Below are 23,448 nucleotides of genomic sequence, written 5' to 3'. Positions count from 1 at the left end.
CCATTTGGTTGGTACGTTTTTTTTTTTCCAACCCTTTATTTTGAGTCTATGTATATCTTTGGATATACCGTTAGATTTTGTCTGTATCTTTTGATTGGGAGATTTGGTCGATTTAAATTTAGGGTTGCTGCCATTTGATATTAACTGGCTATTTTGTCCTTTCATTGATAAAAATTCTTCTTTATGTTAATGCTCTTTACTTTTTGGTGTATTTTTAGAAAGGGTCATACTGGTTGTTCCTTTCTGTGTATAATGCTTCTTTTAGAAGTTCTTGTAAAGCAGGCCTGGTGGTAATAAACTCTCTGAGTACTTGCTTGTTCCTAAAAGATTTTATTTTTCCTTCAAATGTAAAGCTTAAATTGGCAGGATATGAAATTCTGGGCTGAAAGTTCTGTTGATTAAGTATATTGAATATTGGCCCCCACTCTCTTCTAGCTTGTAGGGCTTCCGTTGAGAGATCTGCTGTAAGCCTAATAGGCTTACCTTTATGGGTAACTTGATCTTTCTCTCTGGCTGCCCTTAATATTTTCTCCTTCATTTCGATCTTGGTGAATCTAACGATTATGTGCTTTGGAGTTGGTCTTCTTGAGGAATATCTTTGTGGTGTTCTCTGTATTGCCTGGGGTTGAATAGTGTCCTGCTTTGCTAAATTAGGAAAATTTTCCTGGATAATGTCCTGGAGAGTATTTTCCAGCTTGAATTCATTCTCTCCGTCACATTCAGGTACACCAATCAAGTGTATATTAGGTCTTTTCACATAGTCCCATATTGCTTGGAAACTTTGCTCATTCCTTTTTATCCTTTTTTCTCTATTCTTGTCTTGTCGTTTTGTTTCATTAAGTTGGTCTTCGACCTCTGATACCCTTTCTTCTGCTTGATCCATTCGGCTGTTTAAGCTTGTACATATTTCACTAAGTTCTCGTGTTGTATTTTTCAACTCCATAAGTTCATTTGTATTCCTCTCTATATTGTCTATTCTTTTCAACATTTCATCTAACCTTTTTTCCAAGTTCTTAGTTTCTTTACATTGGGTTAGAACGAGTTCCTTTAACTCCCAGAAGTTTCTTATCATCCACCTTTTAAAGCCAACTTCAGATAATGGAACACAGTCCTTTTCCATCAGGGCTTGTTCCATTACTGATGAGTCCTTTTCCATCAGGGCTTGTTCGGTTGCTGATGATTCCTTTTCCATCAGGGCTTGTTCCGTTGCTGATGGGTTCTGATTTTGAGTATACTCGGCCTTCTTAGGCTGTTTTCTTCCCTTCATTGTAGATGAACCGCCTCTCTAATTAGGTTTCTGAGTCGATGTCTGACTTATTGATTCCCAGTGCTGGGATCCGAGCAACCCACTGTGGCAGCCTAAATAGCATCGATAAGACTGATGGTGCTCTTCTGCCCGGGAATCTCTGGTCTGGCTTCCCTCTTGAGTCCGCAACAAGTGGCTCTGACTTCCCGGAGCTCCAAACTCCAGTCAGTAGGGGAAGCAGTCCCGTTGGCTCTGCATGAAGAGCTGCTGTGCCGAGACACCAGCAAAACCGCTGCGGCGGCCACAAGAGTCGCGCTGGCCACCCGTGGGGCTCCTCCACTGGGAATCGGCTAATCGGTGAGTGACGAAAATTTGTCTAAAGATGTGGCGTCCTCTCGTTCTCTGAGCTTTCACTGGTAGCTACAATCCTGAGCTGTTAGTGGTCGGCCATCTTGGATCCATCCTCAACTCTATGTTTCTTATCTCAGACATTGCAGTCTTGTTAGCAATCACTGTTGGGAGCTAGTGTGTTCATTTGGAAGTAAGAAGACACTCTGGCTTTTAGAGCTGCCTGAGTTCTTCCACTTGTTCTTTCTCATCTATGTGGGCTGACTTTCCTTTAACCTTTAAAGTTGCTGTCCTTTGGATGGGGATTTTTGCTTTTATATTCTTTGATGCCCTTGAAGGTTTAGCTATAAGTTTGGTTCAATCAACTAGCTTTATTTCTTGATGATTTCAGGCAGGCATGGCTCAGCTCAGCACTCCTGGGCTATGTGCTCTAACCCTGAGGTCCTGGGACCAGGCCCAGAACCTTGTTCTTTGGCCTCTTGAGATTCAGCCCCTGCTTCACCAGAGGGGCCAAGGTGTTCCTGGTTCACTAGAACAATACTCTCATGGTTGGGGTGGGGGTGCTGCCAGCAAAAGAGTAGTGGCAGTGGGGTCTGCTCTCACATGCATGTACTGGCAGCAGTGGGAATGGTGGGGTACACACTCACATACATGCTGGTGGTGGCAGGGCAGCAGGGTAGCATATTCCATGCACCTGTACATCAGGAATGGTAGTGTGGCAGGGTACATGCACCTATGTGGGCCAGTGGAGATAGGGGAGCAGTGGTGAGGTCTTCACGCATGTGTGCACACCAGTGGTGGCAAGGCAGAGAGGTCTGTGTGTGCATGCCAGCAAAGCAGTTGGGGTTGCTGCAAGCAGGTGCATACTGATGTGAGGCCAGCAGCAGAAGCTCTCTGGTGGTTTGTTGGGGTGAGCCAGTGAAAGAGCTATGGCAGTGGCCTCTGAGAATTGCCTCAGTTGAGCATCTGAGGCTGTGCTGCGAGCAGATATGGACAGACAGGGATCCTGGGAGAAGCCAGCAGACATGAGGGTGCTCAGATCATGCTAGCCCCATTCAACTAGCAAGGTAACCTTGTTCTGTCCAGGTCTGATAGTCAACAAAGTGGTCAAAGCCACCTAGAGGAACATGGCAAGCCTTGGGAAATGGATATTCCTAACCATGCTCCACTGTAGCTCTTCTCACACCAAACCTTCTGGCTTACACAGAAGCTGGAGTCCTGTCCCTGCCAACTCTGTAAGCAGCTCTCTCTGCCAACTCAAATGTCTGTGTGGATCACGGGGTCTCCTGTAACTAGGATTCCAGAGGTTCACGGTGAGAGCAGGCCACTTCATGCCTATTGAACTCACCCTTTCCCTAGAAGCCACTGAGGACCAGGAACAGGTCCTGGTGCTTGGCAACCCTGTGTTGGGTTCACAGCTTCTTTCCCCCTTCAGCCCAGGGTCTGCATTCTCCCTCCATCCACTTTCAATGCCTTCTTTCCAGTGATCTGCTCAAAGTATGCTGCTCGTCTTGATGGTATTATCTCTTGGCAGGAGAAGCTCTTCCTGGCTGTATCTAGTCAAACATCTTGTCTCTCCTCCCAAAAATAAGTTTACTTGTATATACTTTTGGCTTTATTTCCATTTCCTGGGCATCCTAGCATCCTCTCCACTGATCTCTCAGTATCTGCCTGTCACAGGGTGACTATGGGTACGGCAGAGTCACTTAGGGCTTCCTGGAGGCCAGGTGCGGTGGCTCACACCTGTAATCCCAGCACTTTGGGAGGCCAAGGCGGATGGATCACGAGGTCAAGAGATCGAGACCATCCTGGTCAACACAATGAAATCCGGTCTTTACTAAAAATACAAAAAATTAGCTGGGCATGGTGGCACATGCCTGTAATCCCAGCTACTCAGGAGGCTGAGGCAGGAGAATTGCCTGAACCCAGGAGGCAGAGGTTGCGGTGAGCCGAGATCACGCCATTGCACTCCAGCCTGGGTAACGAGAGCAAAACTCCGTCTCAAAAAAAAAAAAAAAGAAAAAAAAAGGGCTTCCTGGAGCCGAGGACATGAGCAGTGGAGGCAGAACCCAAGCTGGGCGAGTGGGCACAAGGAGACAAAGACCTTGCCAGATCTGGGAAGCCACCTCCTCCTCCAAAAAAAGTTATATCCATACATGGAATTCTATTCAGCAGTAAAAAGGAATGGTTACTCATACACTGAGCGGCATGAATTACTTACAACCAAATGCCAAACTGAAGACAAAAAAAGCCAATACAAGTATATATGTTTATTTCCATCTTAATAAGATCATAGAAAATACACATTTAAGCGTCAGTGGCATAACGTATATCAGTATTTGCAAGGACGCCAGGTTGGTGGTGTGCTCGATGACAAACAGATATGAGGGGTTATGAAATTTTATATCTTGATTGTGATTTTATTAACATCAGCTTATATAATTGTCAAAGTTAATGGAACTTTATTTTATACACGTAAAGACTAAAATTTTACTATAAATTATATGTCAATAAAATTTATTTAAATATTTTAAAGAAACAAAAAAAAAATAAAAACAATGAAAAAGAAACATTGACAGATTGAGGAAGCAAACATTGCAGCTCCCGGAGAGTGGACACCATCTCATTTGTTTTATCCTCCGCCAGTTTAGCAGCTGTATGTGCCTGTCTCAAATCCATACCTAAAAAATATGAGCTGAATTGGTGAATGAAACCTGAAGGAGCTAAAGTTTAGCTAAGGCCATCTCAGATAGCACACTCCTTTAGGAAATTTGTCTTCCACATGTGGTGCAACAGTTCCCTTGACCCACCCCAACCCTGAGGACCAACTCTCCTGCTCCTCTTTCTTGAGCATTCTGTGACATATCTGCACCACTAATCATACCTAACTTGCACACTCTTCTATTTGTATTTGTAACTCTCTGTGATTAGCGAATAAGTGTATCAAGGGGCAAGGCTGCACTTTTCCTTGAGAGTTTAGGGAGAAAATGAGGGAGCTAAAGGAAAGTAGAATTCCTCTTCTAGGTATGAAGCATTTACACGAAAAGAGAATTATCAATATTTCAAATGCCACAACAACATTGAGAAGGAATACAATGAGAAAAATTGCCAGCATGACAGTTAATCCAACTTAGATACGGTGTTTTGTTTTGTGTTTCGCTGAGCACATCGTGTGCTAGAAAGGCACATTTATCACGATTCTTTCCTCCAAAAACCTTTAAAATGTGGGGGGAAAGACCCAGGTAGCTGCAACACAGGGTGGGAACTGTTGCATGCACATAGCAGTTGAAGTGTTCTCTGGGTTCAGTATGGGTCAAGGAAGATCGCTGGAGGAAATGACATCAGAAGTAGGCTTTGAAGGTTGAGCGCTATTAAAAACATGGAGATTACAAGAAAGCCATTCTAAACTCTAACTTGGTTTATAGTAACAAATGTTTATTAGGCAGAAAGAGAAACAATTTAAATGGAGAGTAGAAGGGATGGCATCACTATGTTGTCTTGGGCTCTTGAGCTGCTGGGTTCTTTTTACAATGGGGGAGTCAGAGGGAAGAGTCTCATAGAATGTCCGGATATGAGCTGTGAAGGAACAGAAATGGGAGAAACCCTGAATAAGTCGGAGGTGATAACTGAGGATAAGATGGTGTAGCCAATAGATAAAAGCTAAAAGAGATAAAAATGGAATGTGAAATAAGAAACTGAGAGGAGAGGAGGAAATACAAAACTCACCAGTGCTTCTTAAACCATAACACAAGGACTATTAGACTCATCAAGGTCACCATCACTACTACCAAGGCAATCCAATTCATGGAAAAGTGGTGTCCTGCGCATATTAGAAAGATGCATGGATACCATTTTAAACTCACTGCTGATCCTACTCCATCTATTGATTTTCTTACTTGACATGTGCATGGGATGAGTTGCATCAATTATCCTATTTCAGTCACTCTGTTCCCAATTTACTCAAGGACAGATTCCTCACTTCCCCTTAAATCTCTAGTATCCATGTGTCCCTCGGGTCCTACTCCTCTATTTTTAAATTGCCCTATTCATTTCTTTCTACGATCCCTCACCTAAGTCTACTATCCTCAAAATTTCCTCTCCCCTACCCGCTAAGCTCAAGAACCACTACCGACACTCCCAGTCTTCAGTTTTACCCCAGTAGAGGATGATGTCCTTGCCTCCTAGACTGCTGTGTCTCACTCGACAAGACAGGCCAGCAGCCTCCTCAGATGCCACATCCAGGGTCACCTGAAGATACCATGTTCCATCAGCATTAGGAAGAATATCACCATATTCAGTGCCCAGTTGCCCCTGTTCATTTCGCATCCATGTTGCCCAAACAGGCTTTGGGTAGAAGCCAGAGACATGACAAGCCAGCAACAGCCGGCCAGACCCAAGGCTGGGGCGACTGGGGACAGCCAGGCCTCTGGCCTCACTGCAGAGAGCAGAAAAAGTATTCTGATGAAGAAACTTACATCCACATCCACACATCCACATTAATACGCAGTTATCTTTTTCCTGCCTCTAAGAAACTATCACCCAGCAATCCCTCTGTTCTTGTCTTCTTTCTTGTCCTAAGTTTGAAGGGTGGGAGAATAAGGGGCAGGACTTGAACAGAAAAATCCTAGATGAAGGAACTGAAACTACTGACCTTGCCTATGTAGATACATCTTCCCCGAGTCCAGGAGACCCAAGAGAAATCGGGGGCAGGTGCTTCTTAGGAGAGTATATACTGTTTCCTTAATGCCTTCATACTGATTCAGTAGATCACAGACACTTTGGGCCAAACTCCCACTGTCTGGAGATGGCACCCATGTAGTAGTATTTTGGAAATTCAGTAAATCTACTCCTTTGAAAGCTACCTGAAAGAAGCTTTTTGGGCTGTCTCCAGAATGCAGCTCACAGCCTGCATTCATCTGTACTTCGAAGGGATCTGGAGGAAGGGAGGAATGAGAAAAAGAGTTCAAACAAAAACGTGAAAACAACAACATAAACACCTAGGGCTGTATCAGGAAGTGAGGCAAGAAGGTTTTATATGGGTGTGAGAGTGAGCCAAAAATATATTTGATCAGAAACGAGAGAGAAAAATTGCTGGGGATAGGGAAGCGGGACAATAAGAGATAAATGCCTTGAATTAACAACACCAAAAAAAAGTGGCTGAGGAAGGTGTGGGAAAATGATAGGTGAGCCACATAATGTAGGATATGGGGTGAAGGGGGAGCCTGTGTGAGGGAGGGGGGAGGATAGCAGTTCATGCATGATGCATGAAATTAGTCAGAATGGTTGCTGAACTGTGGACATAGATCTTTGAATAAAGTGAATGAGGAAATAGATTTTATTTTACGGAAGTCAAGCACAGAGTGGGACAACTGCGTACCTCTGAATTGTGTTATACAGAGGGAGACCACAGGAGGAACACACCAAAGCACAAGAAAAAAATATTCCAAAAATAGCAAAAGCCCAGGAAATTTGAGGGAGTCAACATCTGGAATATTCCCCCAAAGGTTCATGTATGCAGAATTTTATGGTGGGATGGGCCAGAAATTAGGAGAGAATATTTCCCAGAAATAGAACATCCTGAAGAATTCCCATAATTTAGTTGATTGAACTTACATTCTATGGGATATTGACTGGCATGGGCTTGAATCTCCCGCATTAATCCAATGGTGTAGATACGAAATAACACGTTTAGGTGTAAGAACTCCTCATTGCTGAAGTTGGCCTTGGACCAGGTATGCAGGAAAATTATTCTGTTTGATTCACGCTCCCAGCCATGAGTTTGCAACTCATCCAGCCATCCTGAGCCCTGACATTGCGCCCAGGATTGGTTGACAAATGATGCGGTCTGGATAACATGGAATGAGACGTGTTCCGGGGCTGCTCTTGGTGGAAGAAGGCCAAGTTCTATAAGGAAAAAAAAAAGAGAGGCAAGAAAAATGGAGAGGAAATGGAAAGTGAACCAGTTACCACGGAGAAATGTTAATGACTACTTTTGCTATAGCATGTTCCTTACACAGAGCCCGATGCTCTGCCACCATCCTCCAAAACAGTAAACTACACCCAGAGACAGGTATGCTCAGATGGCAAGCATTCCGGCATCTTCCCTGATCCACCGTGGGAAAGCCCGCCATGGTCTACCCAGATACATGTAACCTTGCAGCTGACAGAGACGTTCTTACCGCCTGCATTGTCACCACCTGGGAGGAAAACAGCTAGCAACGGAAACTGCAGAAACAGCATGTCATTTGCAGATGTTCCTTTCTCTCAGCAAAGCTGTTTGCTGATCTCTGTTCTTAGTAAACTTACCCCTCTGTATGTATATTCTGACTTCCTTCTACCAACAGACCATCTTCCCCACAGGCCACTAACATCACCTAAGAAGGTCTGCTTCCCTCAACCTTGGGCCTCCTACTTGGTCTCTCATTTCCTCAACTGCTCTGAACTGAAGTTTTTCTCTTGTCTTAGGATTCCAGCTGCTCTCCCACTAAGCTCCTTCATATCTACTTTCTTTCCTCAACCGCCTTAGACAAAGTGTGTGGCATTGAAAAGTCACTTGATCCTCTGAACCTTGCATACCATTTGGAAGATATAAAGGAGAAACTGCATTCTTTTTCCAGTTCCTGCTTGAACAGATCACATTTCTTCCAGTTTCTCCACTTAACTTTGCCTCTGCTCTCCATAGTGTCCCCTCTTCTCATCACTCCATTCTTTGTTTGCCCCTTTTGGATGTCCTCAAAGTTTTCTCTTTCCAATTTTGCCCTTTTTGATCCATCTTTCTTATTTCCTTATTCTCACTGATTCTTTTATAAATTTGAGATCTTGCTTTTTTATATCTTCCAGGATTTCCCTGTGCAGCTGTATAAACTACAGGCTACTCTATATTAACCTTAGAGATAAAATTGTAGTCATTCAGATTCCATAGGTCCTTAACAAACATGAAGAAGCCCTTCTATTGCATTTGATCTGTATAGTAACTCTCTAAAAAATTACACAGTACATGGTTGGTACCAGTATCTTACTGGGCATATAAACATACAGAGATTAACAATGTAATCTCTTCTATCAAAGAGTTTTAAACTGCAGAAGACATTTAAACAAAAAATTAAAATGCATTGTGATTTTCATTTCAATGTGTAGAATACCAGATTTAAATCTACTTAGAATGTATTCTCTAGAGAAGCATTTTGACAGCCTGGGAAATTCATAATTTAAAGTCCTGGAATAATAGTAGGCATTTCAACTAAGGACTAAATTCTGTACTGTATGGAATTGTATAGGATTATGGTAGTCAGAACATGCAGCTTTTCAAGAGGACTCATACATGGGGGACCACAAAAATCTATATTTAAGTTAAATTTGGTGATCTGATCAAAATATATTGTATAAAAAGGGAAACATTTGTCAATATTTGATTTAAGTAATTTATATGAAGTATTCAGTGATTTGTCAGTGACCCTGGCTGGTTAATATGTGTTAACCACAAAATGACCACAAAATCTTTTTGAGATCCAGGAAGTATATTTATTATTATAGTGTTTCTTAAATCATATTAATTATTCACTGAATGCATTGGAGCAGACACTTAAAGTCTGAGCATGAATTTGTGCTGAGCATGAATTTGTCCTGGGCACAGTGGCTCATGCTTGTGATCTCAGCACTTTGGGAGACCAAGCTGGGGAGACCAAGCTGGGAAGGCCATTTGAGCCCAGGGGTTTGAGACCAGCCCAGGCAACAAAGTGAGACCTTGTCTCAACAAAAACTAACAAGTTAGCTGAACGTAGTGGCACACCTGGGTAGTCCCAGCTACATGGGAGGCAGAGAGGTAGGAGGATCTTTTGAGCCCTGAAGGTCAAGGCTGCAGTGAGCCATGTTTGTGCCACTGTGTTCCAGCCTAGGTAACAGATCAAGACCCTGTTTCAAAAAGAAAAATCCCATTTGTGACATTGTTTCTTTTTCAGATTTATTTTTATTCTACATATTTACAGTGTAAACATGATGCTTGGATATACACATTATTTCTTATTTAGATTTGTCCATGTTAACAGTGAGGCTGGAAGTCGTTCTCAGTGAGCTCTTCCTATCATGGCCACAAATATTTGGCAATTTCTATGAGCTACAAAATCTTTTAGAGCAATACCCAGTTCAAGCCCTACCCAAATCATAAGCACCAGGTGTCAGCTTTGTCCATCTTGTGCTGTTAATGGCAAATACTTGGTTTGTGATTTTAGAAAACAATAGCCGATACCATACTATGTGCTTATCACATTTTTCCCCCATGGGCCTACAGGAAATATGCAAACCTCCTATTTCCTAATGGTTGGGTTAAGGTCATGGACTGAGCTCTGGGCAATGGAATGTGTGGTGCTGGAAGCATGAGTCAGCTCCAATCCTGACCACTGAAAATACCACATCTGATCATCTTGCCCTGCAGTACCAGCTTGGTGGTCAAATTTCCAAATGGCAAGGCTATGAGATGGAGAGGAGCAGCCTGATCTACATGCAGTTTACCTATATGAGAAATAAATCTTGTTGTGTTAAGCCTCCAAGTTCTAAAGTTTATGTATAACTGCAACGTAACCTAGCTATATTGGATAATATTATAAAAACCCAGTAAGTATCACCCTTTTTGCCCTCCTGAATTCAGAAGAAAACAAGAAGAAAATAACATGAGGCAGATGGATCTAGTGGTCAGTCTTGACTTCTGATAATGCCACTAGATAATTTGCTTTAAGTGTGTAATCCAAGTGATCTTGTTCGTACTGGACCCTAAATGGAGGAGCCTTCTCAGTGTTATGGACTGAAAGTTTGCACACGCTCCCAAAGAAAAAAACTTCACATGTTGAAGCCCTAACTCTCAGTGCGATTATATTTGGAGATGTAGCCTCGAAGAAGTAATGTCAATCTCATGTCTATAGGATAGGGCGCTGCTCCAATAAGGTTGGCGTCCTTATAAGAGGAGACACTGGAGTGCTCTTCCAGGTCTCTGCCTCTGTGTGTGTGTGTGTCTGTGTCTGTGCACACATGCACGCACGCACACATGTGCACGTGTATGTATGTCTGTGTGCATATACCACGGAAAGGCCGTATGAGCACACAGTGAGAAGGCGGTTGTCTGTACAAACCAGGAAGAGAGCCCTCATTAGAAATTGAGTCTTCCAGATGGAGACTGTGAACTTCTACCCTCTGGAGCTGTTAGAAAATAACTTCCTGTTGTTTAAGCCACCCAGCTTATTGCTTTGTGTGAGAACAGTCCGGGGAAACTAATACACTACTTAGTTCCGGCAATCCTGATAAAACCCTAAGTTTCCCCATCTGAGCGGCTGTTCCCATGAGAGCTAGGTCCTGGAGGAGGAGAGCAAGACCGAGCCGTCAGGGAGCAACTGGCCCACAGAGGTAAAGGGCAGGAGGAGGTGCTGACATAAACTTGCCCAGTTTCCCTCCTGAATTTATCAGTGAGATAAATCACTCTGTTTTCAGAGGAAAGATTAAGGGGTGAGGCAAGAAACAAAAAGTATTTAGGGGAAATTCCCCGACAGAACCTAGAAGAGTGAGTACCACTCCCACCTTTGTCATGGCAATACCCATCCAAATAGACCCCTAGAAACGTTTCTTCTCTGGAAACTTCCCTCTCCTTTGCTCCCCACAGTCACCACGTCATTTCTCTCCCTCCACCTGGTTTTTCCTCCCTGACCTGACTGATATGCAGTCCTGCTTTCATCATGTGACACACATGATGAGCAATCACGGCCACAGTTCCAGCCTGTGTGCCACAGTCCATGACGCTGCACACAGCACTCTGCCCCAGAGTTGCCACTGGAAATGTGATCCTGAGAACATCTATCTCATGCCTAAAATATTCCAATTGCTTTCATGAAAAATAATCCAGACTCCTAAGTATGACAGTTTTATACACAAGAGTTTACATATATCAATCCCCAAGAAGGAAGGGTGGAGGTAGTGTAAGAAGGAAAACTGGCAGACTCTTCATTCTGGTGAGTACTTGTAAATATAGATGCAAGAATCTGAAATTGATATAAAATGCAACGGGGAGAAGAGTAAGTGGTTATTAATCTCTCTGAACACACAAAATCGTAAAAGAATAATCTGAAGTGGGTGGGACACCCCGTAATTAGAACCCTGCCTGAAGAGAGGGGCTGGGCTGTCCCCAAGGAGCCCAGTACTTTTCCTGTCGCCAGCCTTCCTCAACTTCCCTTTTCTTGTCCTTTTCCTCAGACCAAAAATGTTGTGTTTGCCTTTGCCTGGGCTCTTCTTGCCTGTCACCTCCCTAAGACCACTCCAGTGGATGACTTTTGCACCCCGAGAGAGAGAGAGCTTTCCTCAGAACTCTGAAATCACGTCCCCACCCAACATAGTCTCACACTGCTCTGTCATCACTTTCCCTCCAGCACAAACCTTGCCCTGTGCCTACTTCCCTATTAGAGAAACCCCTCAAGCCTTCCACAACCACATGACTCTTACAAGGCCTTTCATTTCCCCCTCGACTCTTATTCAAATGATTCACTCCCTCTTTCTGGCCTACAAGCATAGTTCCTGTGGCTAGCCTATATCCTCCACCCACTCCCACCTACAACAGCAAAAAGGTCACAGCAGTTTTCATAGCTCCTAGATGGACCACTTACTAGAAGCACCAATCCCCCACTGTAAAATGACAAAATTGGAAAAAATTGATATTTTCTAATTCCATTTCAACTTTATTATTCTTTGACTTGGCCGGTGCTTCTGTTCATTTCTGTTTACATAGAATTTTCTTTCTCCTCTCTGCTTCTTTTTCTTACTGTCATACTTTTTTATGATTTCATATTGCTTTCTACTTACCCTTTGTTTGAGTTCCCTGGGTCTCCTTTCTATCTTACCACCAATTCTACCTAAACTCCCTGCCCATTCATTCTAAGCAGCACCCTGACTAAATTTTGAAGCCTAAAGTATTGCCTTTCCCCTGATCCTTAGATTTCTGTGTGTAAATATATGAACCACAGATAAGACATTAATATCTCAAGATAAAATACAAAAAAACAAACAAATTACAAAACACATAGATCTACTGGGTAAGCTATACTTTTAAAAATTATTTATACTTGCATACATTAAACTCACAAGATAAGAAAATCAGCAAGAAACAAAAAAATAAGAAACTAAAAACTCGATAGGGAAATAGAAGCTAACACTTGAGCTTCGCAAGGCATTGCCAAGAGTCAGTTCCTGAGGGCTTTGACCACAGTATCCACATAGGTCATGAAATCATGTTGACTCCATCAAATAAAAGTGCAAGTTGAATGAGAAATCATCTACTGTATCCTCAGTAAAACTAGCCGGGGGAAAAAAAACTGAACCAAAAGACAGGAAGGAATCCTGTGGTCACCTTATGCTCTGGATAAGAGAGAGAAATGTGGTTGCATTTTTTTTTTTTTGAGACGGAGTCTCGCTGTTGCCCAAGCTGGAGTGTAGTGGCGCAATCTTGGTTCACTGCAACCTCTGCTTCCTAGGTTCAAGCAAATCTTCTCCTTCAGCCTCCTGAATAGCCAAAATTACAGGCACCCACCACCGAGCCTGGCTAATTTTTATATTTTTAGTAGAGGTGGGGTTTCAGCCTGTTGGCCTCCAGGCTGATCTAGAACTCCTGAACTCAGGATCACTTCTGCCCACCTTGGCCTCCCAAAGTGCTAGGATTACCGGGTGACCTACTGCACCTGGCTACATCTTTTTAAAGATATTGTCAGTTGGAATTTTCTGTCGCTCACAGCCAAAGTTAATTTTAACTAATCCGGAGTAGGCAATGCAGGGTAAATGTGGCATTCCATGGTGTCAGGAACTCAGTTCCCAGCTTCCTTTTTTGTTTTGGGGGAGTTTCATTTTTTGGTTTTGTTTGGTCTTTACCACAGTCAGTCCTCATTCCAGTGGTCATCCCACACTCTAAGACGACCGCCAGAGTTCTTTCCATCAAATCCACCTTTCAGCCAGCGATAAGAGGAAGGGAACAAGGAGCACACCCACATCCCAGGATTTCAGAGCTGCTTTCTGCAGAAGTTATACATCACATTTGTCGGATTGTAATCACACGACCACAACCAGCTCAAAGGGTGGCCAAGAAACATAGCTTTTATTCTGCCCTACTAATAATGAGCAGGTTTCAGCTATTCTAGAGGAAGTGACAAACATATCCTGGGAGACAGCCAGTGTTCCCTGCCATGTCACCCATTTGGCAAGCCATTTATCCAGTTAGCTATGTAGGTCTATAGTTAGTAACCAGTTTTACTAGAATGGGCTATCTGGAAACAGCTCCAAGACCCCTGGCTTCTTTTCTCACTTTATACCCATATTATTCTCTTTTCTGACTTTATATTCATGTTAAGATTCATATCTGTTTCAAATACTTTCCTGTCGAAAGCCCTATCGGGCATTCTCTGTGAAGTACAGTTAGTTGTGCATTTGGATGAAGGGGGTGGCAATTGTGTCAACTAGTACCTTTGTATTAGGAAAAAAAAAAAAACAGAATTATATCGCAGGAAGAATCTTGGTGCTCTGTATGGGTGCTATAAGCCTCCTGAAAGCCAGCCTAAGATTCAAGCAGAAGTCTTGAGTAGATTTGCAAAAGCCACAAGAAATGTCCAACTGCCAACTCTACTTGTAGGACAGCCTATTGTTAAAGTTACTGTTCTGTATTTAACAGATGATAGAAAATAGTTTTATATCAGGTATATGTTAGAGTACATAACCTAAAAGTTGCTGCTGCTTTAAAAATAATTCAAACAAATTCAACGTAAATAGTGTCTTTGAGAGCTGTGAAGTCTATTCCTTCTGACAGATGACAAAATCTACCCTTGGCTTTGCTACAGCATCAGAAAGCTGTACGTCTGAACTAGGTCCTGTTATGTTGGATAGAAATTCTTTTCCCAGTCTTTGTCATAGACTGACATTCTCTTCTTACTTTAACAGACTTAATCACAAAAAGACCTATGGGCCTCATAAAGTTTACTGAAAGAACTTTTCTGAAAACATTGTTTACTGCGTTAAGCAATTTCTCCTCTATAGGGGCTGATGGAAGAAATGTCCTTGTGGCCTCAGGACCAGGAATAATGGTAATTCTTCTAAACAACCTGTTGTCTATCTTCTAGACATTGTGAGTATGTAACTGATACTGTCGTAATCATCATGGTCCTCTAACAACGTGTGACCCACATCTAACCAGAGCATAGGGTATCATGGCACCTCTTTATTTATTTATTTTTATTGCATTTTAGGTTTTGGGTTACATGTGGAGAACATGCAAGATAGTTGCACAGGTACACACTTGGCAGTGTGCTTTACTGCCTTCCTCCGCTGCACCCATATTTGGCATTTCTCCCCATGCTATGCCTCCCCAGCTGCCCCCCCACTGTCCCTCCCGTAATCCCCCCAATAGACCCCAGTGTGCAGTGCTCCCCTCCCTGTGCTCATGTGTTCTAATTGTTCATCACCCACCTATGAGTGAGAATATGCGGTATTTCATTTTCTGGTCTTGTGTCAGATTGCTGAGAATGATGTTCTCCAGATTCATCCATGTTCCTACAAAGGACACGATTTCATCATTTCTGATTGCTGCATAATATTCCATGGTGTATATGTGCCACATTTTCCAAATCCAGTCTATCATCAATGGGCATTTGGGTTGGTTCCAGGTTTTTGCTATTGTAAACAGTGCTGCAATGAACATTTGTGTGCCTGTGTCCCTATAGTAGAATGATTTATACTCCTTTGGATATATACCAAGTAATGGGATTGCTGGGTCAAATGGAATTTCTATTTCTAAGGCCTTGAGGAAGCTCCACACTGTGTTCCACAATGGTTGAACTAATTTACACTCCCACCAACAGTGTAAAAGTGTTCCTTTTTCTCCACATCCTCTCCAGCATCTGTTGTCTCCAGATTTTTTAATGATCGCCATTCTAACTGGTGTGAGATGGTATCTCCATGTGGTTTTTTGATTTGCATCTCTCTAATGACGAGTGATGATGAGCATTTTTTCATATGTTTGTTGGCCTCATGTATGTCTTCTTTTGTAAAGTGTCTGTTCATATCCTTTGCCCATTTTTGAATGGGCTTGTTTTTTTTTCTTGTAAATCTGTTTGAGTTCTTTGTAGATTCTGGATATCAGCCCTTTGTCAGATGGGTAAACTGCAAAAATTTATTCCCATTCTGTTGGTTGCCGATTCAGTCTAATGACTGTTTCTTTTGCCATGCAGAAGCTGTGGAGTTTTTTTGGGTCCCATTTGTCTATTTTGGCTTTTGTTGCCAATGCTTTTGGTGTTTTGTTCATGAAGTCCTTGCCTACTCCTATGTCCTGAATGGTTTTGCCTAGATTTTCTTCTAGGGTTTTTGTGATGCCAGGTCTTATGTTTAAGTGTTTAGTCCATCTGGAGTTAGTGTTAGTGTAAGGTGTCAGGAAGGGGTCCAGTTTCTGCTTTCTGCATGGCTAGCCAGTTTTCCCAACGCCATTTATTAAACAGGGAATCCTTTCCCTATGGCTTGTTTTTGTCAGCTTTATCCAAGATTGTATGGTTGTGTTGCCTCTGATGCTCTGTTCTGTTCCATTGGTCTATATCTCTGTTTTGGTACCAGTACCATGCTGTTTTGATTACTGTAGCCTCGTAGTATACTTTAAGGTCCGGTAGTGTGATGACTTCCGCTGTGTTCTTTTTGCTTAGAATTGACTTGGCTATGCAGGCTCTCTTTTGGTTCCATATGAAGTTCATGGTGGTTTTTTCCAGTTCTGTGAAGAAAGTCAATGATAGCTTGATGGGGATAGCTTTGATTCTGTAAATTACTTTGGGCAGTATAGCCATTTTCATGATATTGATTCTTCCTAACCATGAACATGGAATGTTTCTCCATCTGTTTGTGTCCTCTCTTATTTCGTTGAGCAGTGGTTTGTAGTTTTCCTTGAAAAGGTCCCTTATGTTCCTTGTAAGTTGTATTCCTAGGTATTTTATCCTTTTTGTAGCAATTGTGAATGGCAGTTCATTCTTGATTTTGCTCTCTTTCAGTCTGGTATTGGTGTATAGGAATGCTTGTGATTTTTTGCACATTGATTTTATATCCTGAGACTTTGCTGAAGTTGCTTATCAGTTTCAGGAGTTTTTGGGCTGAGGCGATGGGGTCTTCTAGTTATACTATCATGTCATCTGCAAATAGAGACAATTTGGCTTCCACCTTTCCTATTTGAATACCCTTTATTTCTTTTTCTTGCCTGATTGTTCTGGCTAGAACTTCCAGTACTATATTGAATAGGAGAGATGAAAGAGGGCATCCTTGTCTAGTGCCGGATTTCAAAGGGAATGCTTCCAGTTTTTGCCCATTCAATATGATATTGGCTGTTGGTTTGTCATAAATAGCTTTTATTATTTTGAGATACGTTCCATAAATACCGAGTTTATTCAGGGTTTTTAGCATAAAGGGCTGTTGAATTTTGTCAAAGGCCTTCTCTGTGACAATTGAGATAATCATGCGATTTTTGTTTTTGGTACTGTTGATGTGGTGAATTACGTTTATAGACTTGTGTATGTTGAACCAGCCTTGCATCCCCGGGATGAATCCTACTTGATCGTGATGAATAAGTTTTTTGATGTGCTGTTTCAATCAGCTTGCCAGTATTTTATTGAAGATTTTTGCGTCTATGTTCATCATGGATATTGGCCTGAAGTTTTCTTTTCTTGTTGAGTCTCTGCCGGGTTTTGGTATCAGGATGATGTTGGTCTCATAAAATGATTTGGGAAGAATTCCCTCTTTTTGGATTATTTGGAATAGTTTCAGAAGGAATGGTACCAGCTCCTCTTTGTGTGCCTGGTAGAATTCGGCTGTGAACCCATCTGGACCTGGGCTTTCTTTGTGTGGTAGGCTCTTAATTGCTGCCTCAACTTCAGACCTTGAAGTCTATTCATAGTTTCAGCTTTCTCCTGGTTTAGGCTTGGGAGGACACAAGTGTCCAGGAATTTATCCATTTCTTCCAGGTTTACTAGTTTATGTGCATAGAATTGTTTGTAATATTCTCTGATGAAGGTTTGAACTTCTGTGGAATCTGCAGTGATTTCCCCTTTATCATTTTTTATTGCATCTATTTGGTTATTCTCTCTTTTTCTTTTAATTAATCTGGCTAGTGGTCTATTTTGTTGATCTTTTTGAAAAACCAGCTCTTGGATTTGTTGATTTTTTGAAGGGTTTTCGTGTCTCTATCTCCTTCAGTTCTGCTCTGATCTTAGTTATTTCTTGTCTCCTGCTAGGTGTTGAGTTTTTTTTATCTTGCTCCTCTAGCTCTTTCAATTTTGATGATAGGGTGTCAATTTTGGATCTCTCCACTCTTCTTATGTGGGCACTTATTGCTATATATTTTTCTCTAGAGACTGCTTTAAATGTGTCCCAGAGATTCTGGTATGTTGTGTCTTTGTTCTTGTTGGTTTTGAAGAACTTCTTTATTTCTGCCTTTATTTCATTGTTTTTATCCAGTCAACATTCAAGAGCCAGTTTTTCAGTTTCCATGAAGCTGTGTGGTTCTGAGTTAGTTTCTGAATTCTGAGTTCTAACTTGATTGCACTGTGGTCAGAGAGACTGTTTGTTATGATTTCAGTTCTTTTGCATTTGCTGAGGAGTTATTTACTTCCAATTATGTGGTCAATTTTAGAGTAGGTGTGATGTGGTGCTGAGAAGAATGTATATCCTGTGGATTTGGGGTGGAGAGTTCTGTAAATGTCTATCAGGTTTGCTTGTTCCAGGTCTGAGTTCAAGCCCTGGATATCCTTGTTGATTTTCTGTCTGGTTGATCTGTCTAATATTGACAGTGGAGTGTTAAAGTCTCCCACTATTATTGTGTGGGAGTTTAAGTTTCTTTGTAAGTCATTAAGAACTTGCCTTATATATCTGGGTGCTCCTGTATTGGGTCCATATATATTTAGGATCGTTAGCTCTTCTTGTATTGATCCTTTTACCATTATGTAATGTCCTTCTTTGTCTCTTTTGATCTTTGTTGCTTTAAAGTCTATTTTATCAGAGATGAGAATTGCAACTTCTGCTTTATTTTGCTCTCCATTTGCTTGGTAAATCTTCCTCCATCCCTTTATTTTGAGCCTTTGTGTATCCTTGCATGTGAGATGGGTTTCCTGGATACAGCACACTGATGGGTTTTGGCTTTTTATCCAATTTGCCAGTCTGTGCCTTTTCATTGGTGCATTTAGCCGATTTACATTTAGGGTTAATATTGTTATGTGTAAATTTGATACTGCCATTTTGATGCTAGCTGGCTGTTTTGCCCATTAGTTGATGCAGATTCTTCATTTTGTTGATGCCCTTTAGCATTTGGTATGTTTTTGGAGTGGCTGGTACTGGTTGTTCCTTTTTATGTATAGTGCCTCTTTCAGGAGCTCTTAAGCAGGCCTGGTGGTGACAAAATCTCTGCGTACTTGCTTATTCACATAGGATTTTATTTTTCTTTCTCTTATGAAGCTTAGTTTGGCTGGATATGAAATTCTGGGTTGAAAGTTCTTTTCTTTAAGAATGTTGCATATTGGCCCCCACTCTCTTCTGGTTTGTAGGGTTTCTGCCAAGAGATCTGCTGTGAGTCTGATGGGCTTCCCTTTGTGGGTAACCCAACCTTTCTCTCCCCTTAGCATTTTCTCTTTCATTTCAACCCTGGTGAATCTGAAGATTATGTGCCTTGGGGTTGCTCTTCTTGAGGAATATCTTTATGGTGTTCTCTGTATTTTCTGCACTTGAATATTGGCCTGACTTGCTAGGTTGGGGAAATTTTCCTGGATAACATCCTGAAGAGTATTTTCCAGCTTGGATTTATTTTCTTCGTCACATTCAGGTACACCTATCAAACGTAGATTAGATCTCTTCACATAGTCTCACATTTCTTGGAGACTTTGTTCATTTCTTTTTGCACTTTTTTTTCTAATCTTGCCTTCTTGTTTTATTTCATTGAGTTGATCTTCCACCTCTGACATCCTTTCTTCTGCTTGGTCAATTCAGCTGTTGAAACTTGTGCATGCTTTGTGAAGTTCTTGTGTTGTGTTTTTCAGCTCCATCAATTCACTCATATTCCTCTCTAAGTCTTCCATTTTTGTTATCATTTCATCAAATCTTTTTTTCAAGGTTCTTAGTTTCTTTGCATTGAGTTAGAACATGTTCTTTTAGCTCACAGAAGTTTCTCATTACCCACCTTCTGAAATCTGATTCTGTCATTTCATCACACTTATTCTCTGTCCAGCTTTGTTCCCTTGCTGGTGCGGAGTTGTGATCCCTTGTAGGAAGCCAGGTGTTCTGGTTTTGGGTGTTTTCCTCCTTTTTGCGCTGTATTCTTCCCATCTTTGTGGATTTATCCACCTGTCATCTGTGTAGTTGCTGATTTTCAGATTGGGTCTCTGAGTGGACATACAGATTGTTGATGATGAAGTTATTTCTGTTTCTTGGTTTTCCTTCTAACAGTCTAGCCCCTCTGCTTTAGAACTGCTGAAGTTTACTCCAGGCCCTGCTTGCCTGGGGATCACCCGCAGCAGCTGCAGAACAGTAAGGGTTGCTGTCAGATTATTCTTCTGGTATCTTTGTCCCAGAATGATGCCTGCCAAATGTCAGTCTGATCAGTCCTTTGTGAGGTGACTCTTTTGATATACAGGGGTCAGGGAGCTGCTTGAGGAGGCAGTCTGTTCTTTACAGGAGCTCAAGTGCTGAGTTGTGAGCTTTATTGTTCATTCAGAGCTGCTAGGCAGGTATGTTTAAGTCTGCTGCAGCAGAACTCATAACCCCCCTTTTTTTCCCCCAGGGGCTCTGTTCCAGGGAGTTAGGGCTTTATTTATGAGTATCTGTTGCACTGCTACCTTTTTTTTTTCTCCCATGGCTGTCCTGCCCAGCAAGGAGGCAGCCTAGTCACTGTCTGCCTGCAGAGGCTTTGCTGATATGCTGTGGGGTCCACCCTGCTGCCATTGGCTTTGCCCTGCTGCCATGTGTATTTCCCTGCAGTCCAGTTTATATGGGTGTGGTTAGAACTGCCTTGGCAATGGTGGACCACCTCTGTAATGGCAGACTCTCTCTGTTATGGTGGGTTGCCTCAGCGACAGCGGGTTGCCTCAGCAATGGCAGGCTGCATCAGCAATGGCAGACTACCTCCATAGGGGTGGAGTGCCTCGGTAATGGCAGACGCTTCTTACCCACAGAGCTGGACCATCCCAGGTTTAGCTGTGCTTGCCATGAAACTCTCAACCCTGAGCATTTCCAATTGCTGTTTTTGTTTTTTTGTTTTTGTGGGTGTGGGACCTGCCGAGCCTGATCACCTGGCTCCCTGTCTCAGAGCCCTTTTTTTTTTTTAAGTTGAATGGTTGACTCTTTCCCAGGTGTTTCAGTTGCCTGCTGAAAGGGCACTGGGATCTGTGTGATATTCCATGTGGTGACCCACTGCGCTGGCTGAAACAACGTGGCTGCCCGGGAAGCTCCTGGCCTGCTTTATGTTTGAGTCCCATTTAATCAGATGAATGGGCTAATCTGCCTTCCTGGATTTCCAATTACCAGTTTAACAGGGCAACCAGACCAGTGGCCGAAACAGCCACGCAGGCCGAAACAGCCGTGCTGGTAACCCATGGGTCTTCTCCGCCTGGAAATCTCCTGGTCTGTGGGCAATAAAGAGATTCATCTGGAAATGTGGTGTCCACTCACCCTCTGCACTTTCACTGGGAACTGCAATCCTGAGCTGCTCCTACAGTGCCATCTTGAATCTCAGTCCCTCTTCTTTGAGTTCTTTAAGGAATCTCTATACTGTTTTCCATAGTGGTTGTACTAACTTATTTCCCCACCAGCAGTGTAGAAGTTTTCCCTTTTTACCGCATTGCACCAACATCTATTGTTTTTTTACTTTTTAATTATGACTATCATTGCAGGAGTAAGGAGGTATCTCACTGTGGTTTTAATTTTCAGTTCTCTGATGATTAGAGAAGTTCAGCATTTTTTCCATGTTTGTTGACTCTTCGTATGTCTTCTTTTGAGAATTGTCTATTCATGTTATTTGCCCACTTTTTGGTATAATTATTGGTCATTTGCTTGCTGACTTATTTGAGTTATATGTAGATTTGGATACTAGTCCTTTGTCAGATGCATAGTTTATGAATATTTTCTCCCACTCCCTGTCTCTACCAGAAATACAAAAATTAGCTGGGTGTTGTCACAGGAACCTGTAATTCTAGCTACTCAGGTGGCTGAGGCAGGAGAATAGCTTAAAACCAGGAGATGGAGGTTGCAGTGAGCTGAGACTGTGCCACTGCACTCCAGGTTGGATGACAGAAGTGAAATTCTGTCTCAAAAAAAAAATCGCTCAGTTTTATTTTATAAAATTAAGAATTTCTCTTCAACAAGGTAACACTGGCAAAGTTAATATGTAGACAATTGAGGAAAGTATTTGAAATTTTAACAAGGGTATATATAACATACATGAGATATACAACCATATATAAAGTTGGAGATGTTTGTTGATTGTGTATACATACACAGAGAGAACAGACTAGACTGTTGGGAAGGTCTTCAAGAAAGTGCTGAATGCCATGCATCACTACACGAAGCATACAGTACAATACTTGTGTTGCAATTAGAGTTGTACACATCAAATAACACCACCTTTTTTCTTTTACAATTGAGATTTTATTAGTTGTGTTGAAGGTTGGTACACAGATATTTCAATTCTTAACATATGTACTGAAAATGTAAAAAGCCATGTATTGTAATTATTTTTTAAAGTTATTCCAGTGACTTTACAGCTTAAAATTTGGAAGCAAATTTTCCTTAAGAGACTATCAAATACCAGTGTCTTAACATGTTGATAAATTGTTACAGACATCCCACGAATTCACAATTGCATAGCATATACACTACATAGTCAAATTTTTAGTATTTCACAGCACATTAACAAAGTTATTAGAAAAATGAGACTACCATGACCGAAGATGTTACAGAGTACACACAATTCTGACAGGGAGAGCCATGATCGAGGAGTGGTTTTCTTTATGAAACAATTCTATTAAAAAACAACATGGGACTGGACGTAATTTACAATGTTCAAGACATTAGAGGCACGACTGTGATTCTGTATTGCCAGCTAGTAAGTTTTGTATTGTAGAATATAAAAACTAATCCCCCATCCACGGAATATGAAGCTGACACCCAAGACAGTCAAAGCCTCCCATCATTCGGTATTCCATATTATTTTCTGGTTCTACCAAAAAATAAACAATCAGAGAATGATTTCACCTTTTAAAAAAAAAAACACTTGCATTTAAAAAACGGGATGTGGGCTGGGGGCGGTGGCTCATGCCTGTAATCCCAGCACTTTGGGAGGCTGAGGCGGGTGGATCATGAGGTCGAGAGATCAAGACCATCCTGGTCAACATGGTAAAACCACGTCTCTACTAAAAATACAAAAAAATTAGCTGGGCAGGGCGGCACGTGCCTGTAATCCCAGCTACTCAGGAGGCTGAGGCAGGAGAATTGCCTGAACCCAGGAGGCAGAGGTTGTGGTGAGCCGAGATCGCGCCATTGCACTCCAGCCTGGGTAACAAGAGTGAAACTCCGTCTCAAAAAAAAAAAAAAAAGTGGGTTGTGATTCGCTCCTTCTTAAAAATGTTTCTAGAGCTATCAAAAACTGTGCATTTACAGAATATTCCACTGGGTTGTACAAGAAAGGAGACAGGGACGGCAGATGAGACATGGAATATAATACTAATCAGACTTGGCTTCTTTCTCTGCAACTTCAGAGGCTGGACTATTGGTTTTAGTTTCTTTGTTTTCTAAAGTAAATCTTCTTTAGTTTCTTGATTACCCATGTTGGC

At 41.9% G+C, this 23,448-nt stretch overlaps 1 protein-coding gene across 1 annotated transcript; it reads right to left on the bottom strand.

Annotated features, from left to right (window-relative positions):
- Positions 1-5,316: 5,316 nt before the first annotated feature.
- On the bottom strand, positions 5,317-7,883 carry CD1C (CD1c molecule). Its single transcript, XM_078355331.1, is given in 6 exon segments — positions 5,317-5,414; positions 5,749-6,004; positions 6,007-6,029; positions 6,246-6,527; positions 7,208-7,498; positions 7,774-7,883. Coding segments are annotated over 6 exon segments (1,011 nt in total). The 5' UTR covers positions 7,835-7,883.
- Between the last annotated feature and the right edge of the window lie 15,565 nt (positions 7,884-23,448).

Source organism: Callithrix jacchus, chromosome 18, assembly GCF_049354715.1.
Source record: "Callithrix jacchus isolate 240 chromosome 18, calJac240_pri, whole genome shotgun sequence".
NCBI lineage: Eukaryota > Metazoa > Chordata > Mammalia > Primates > Cebidae > Callithrix > Callithrix jacchus.
The sequence above is the reverse complement of the archived record's forward strand: the minus strand, read 5'-3'. Positions and strand labels throughout refer to the sequence as shown.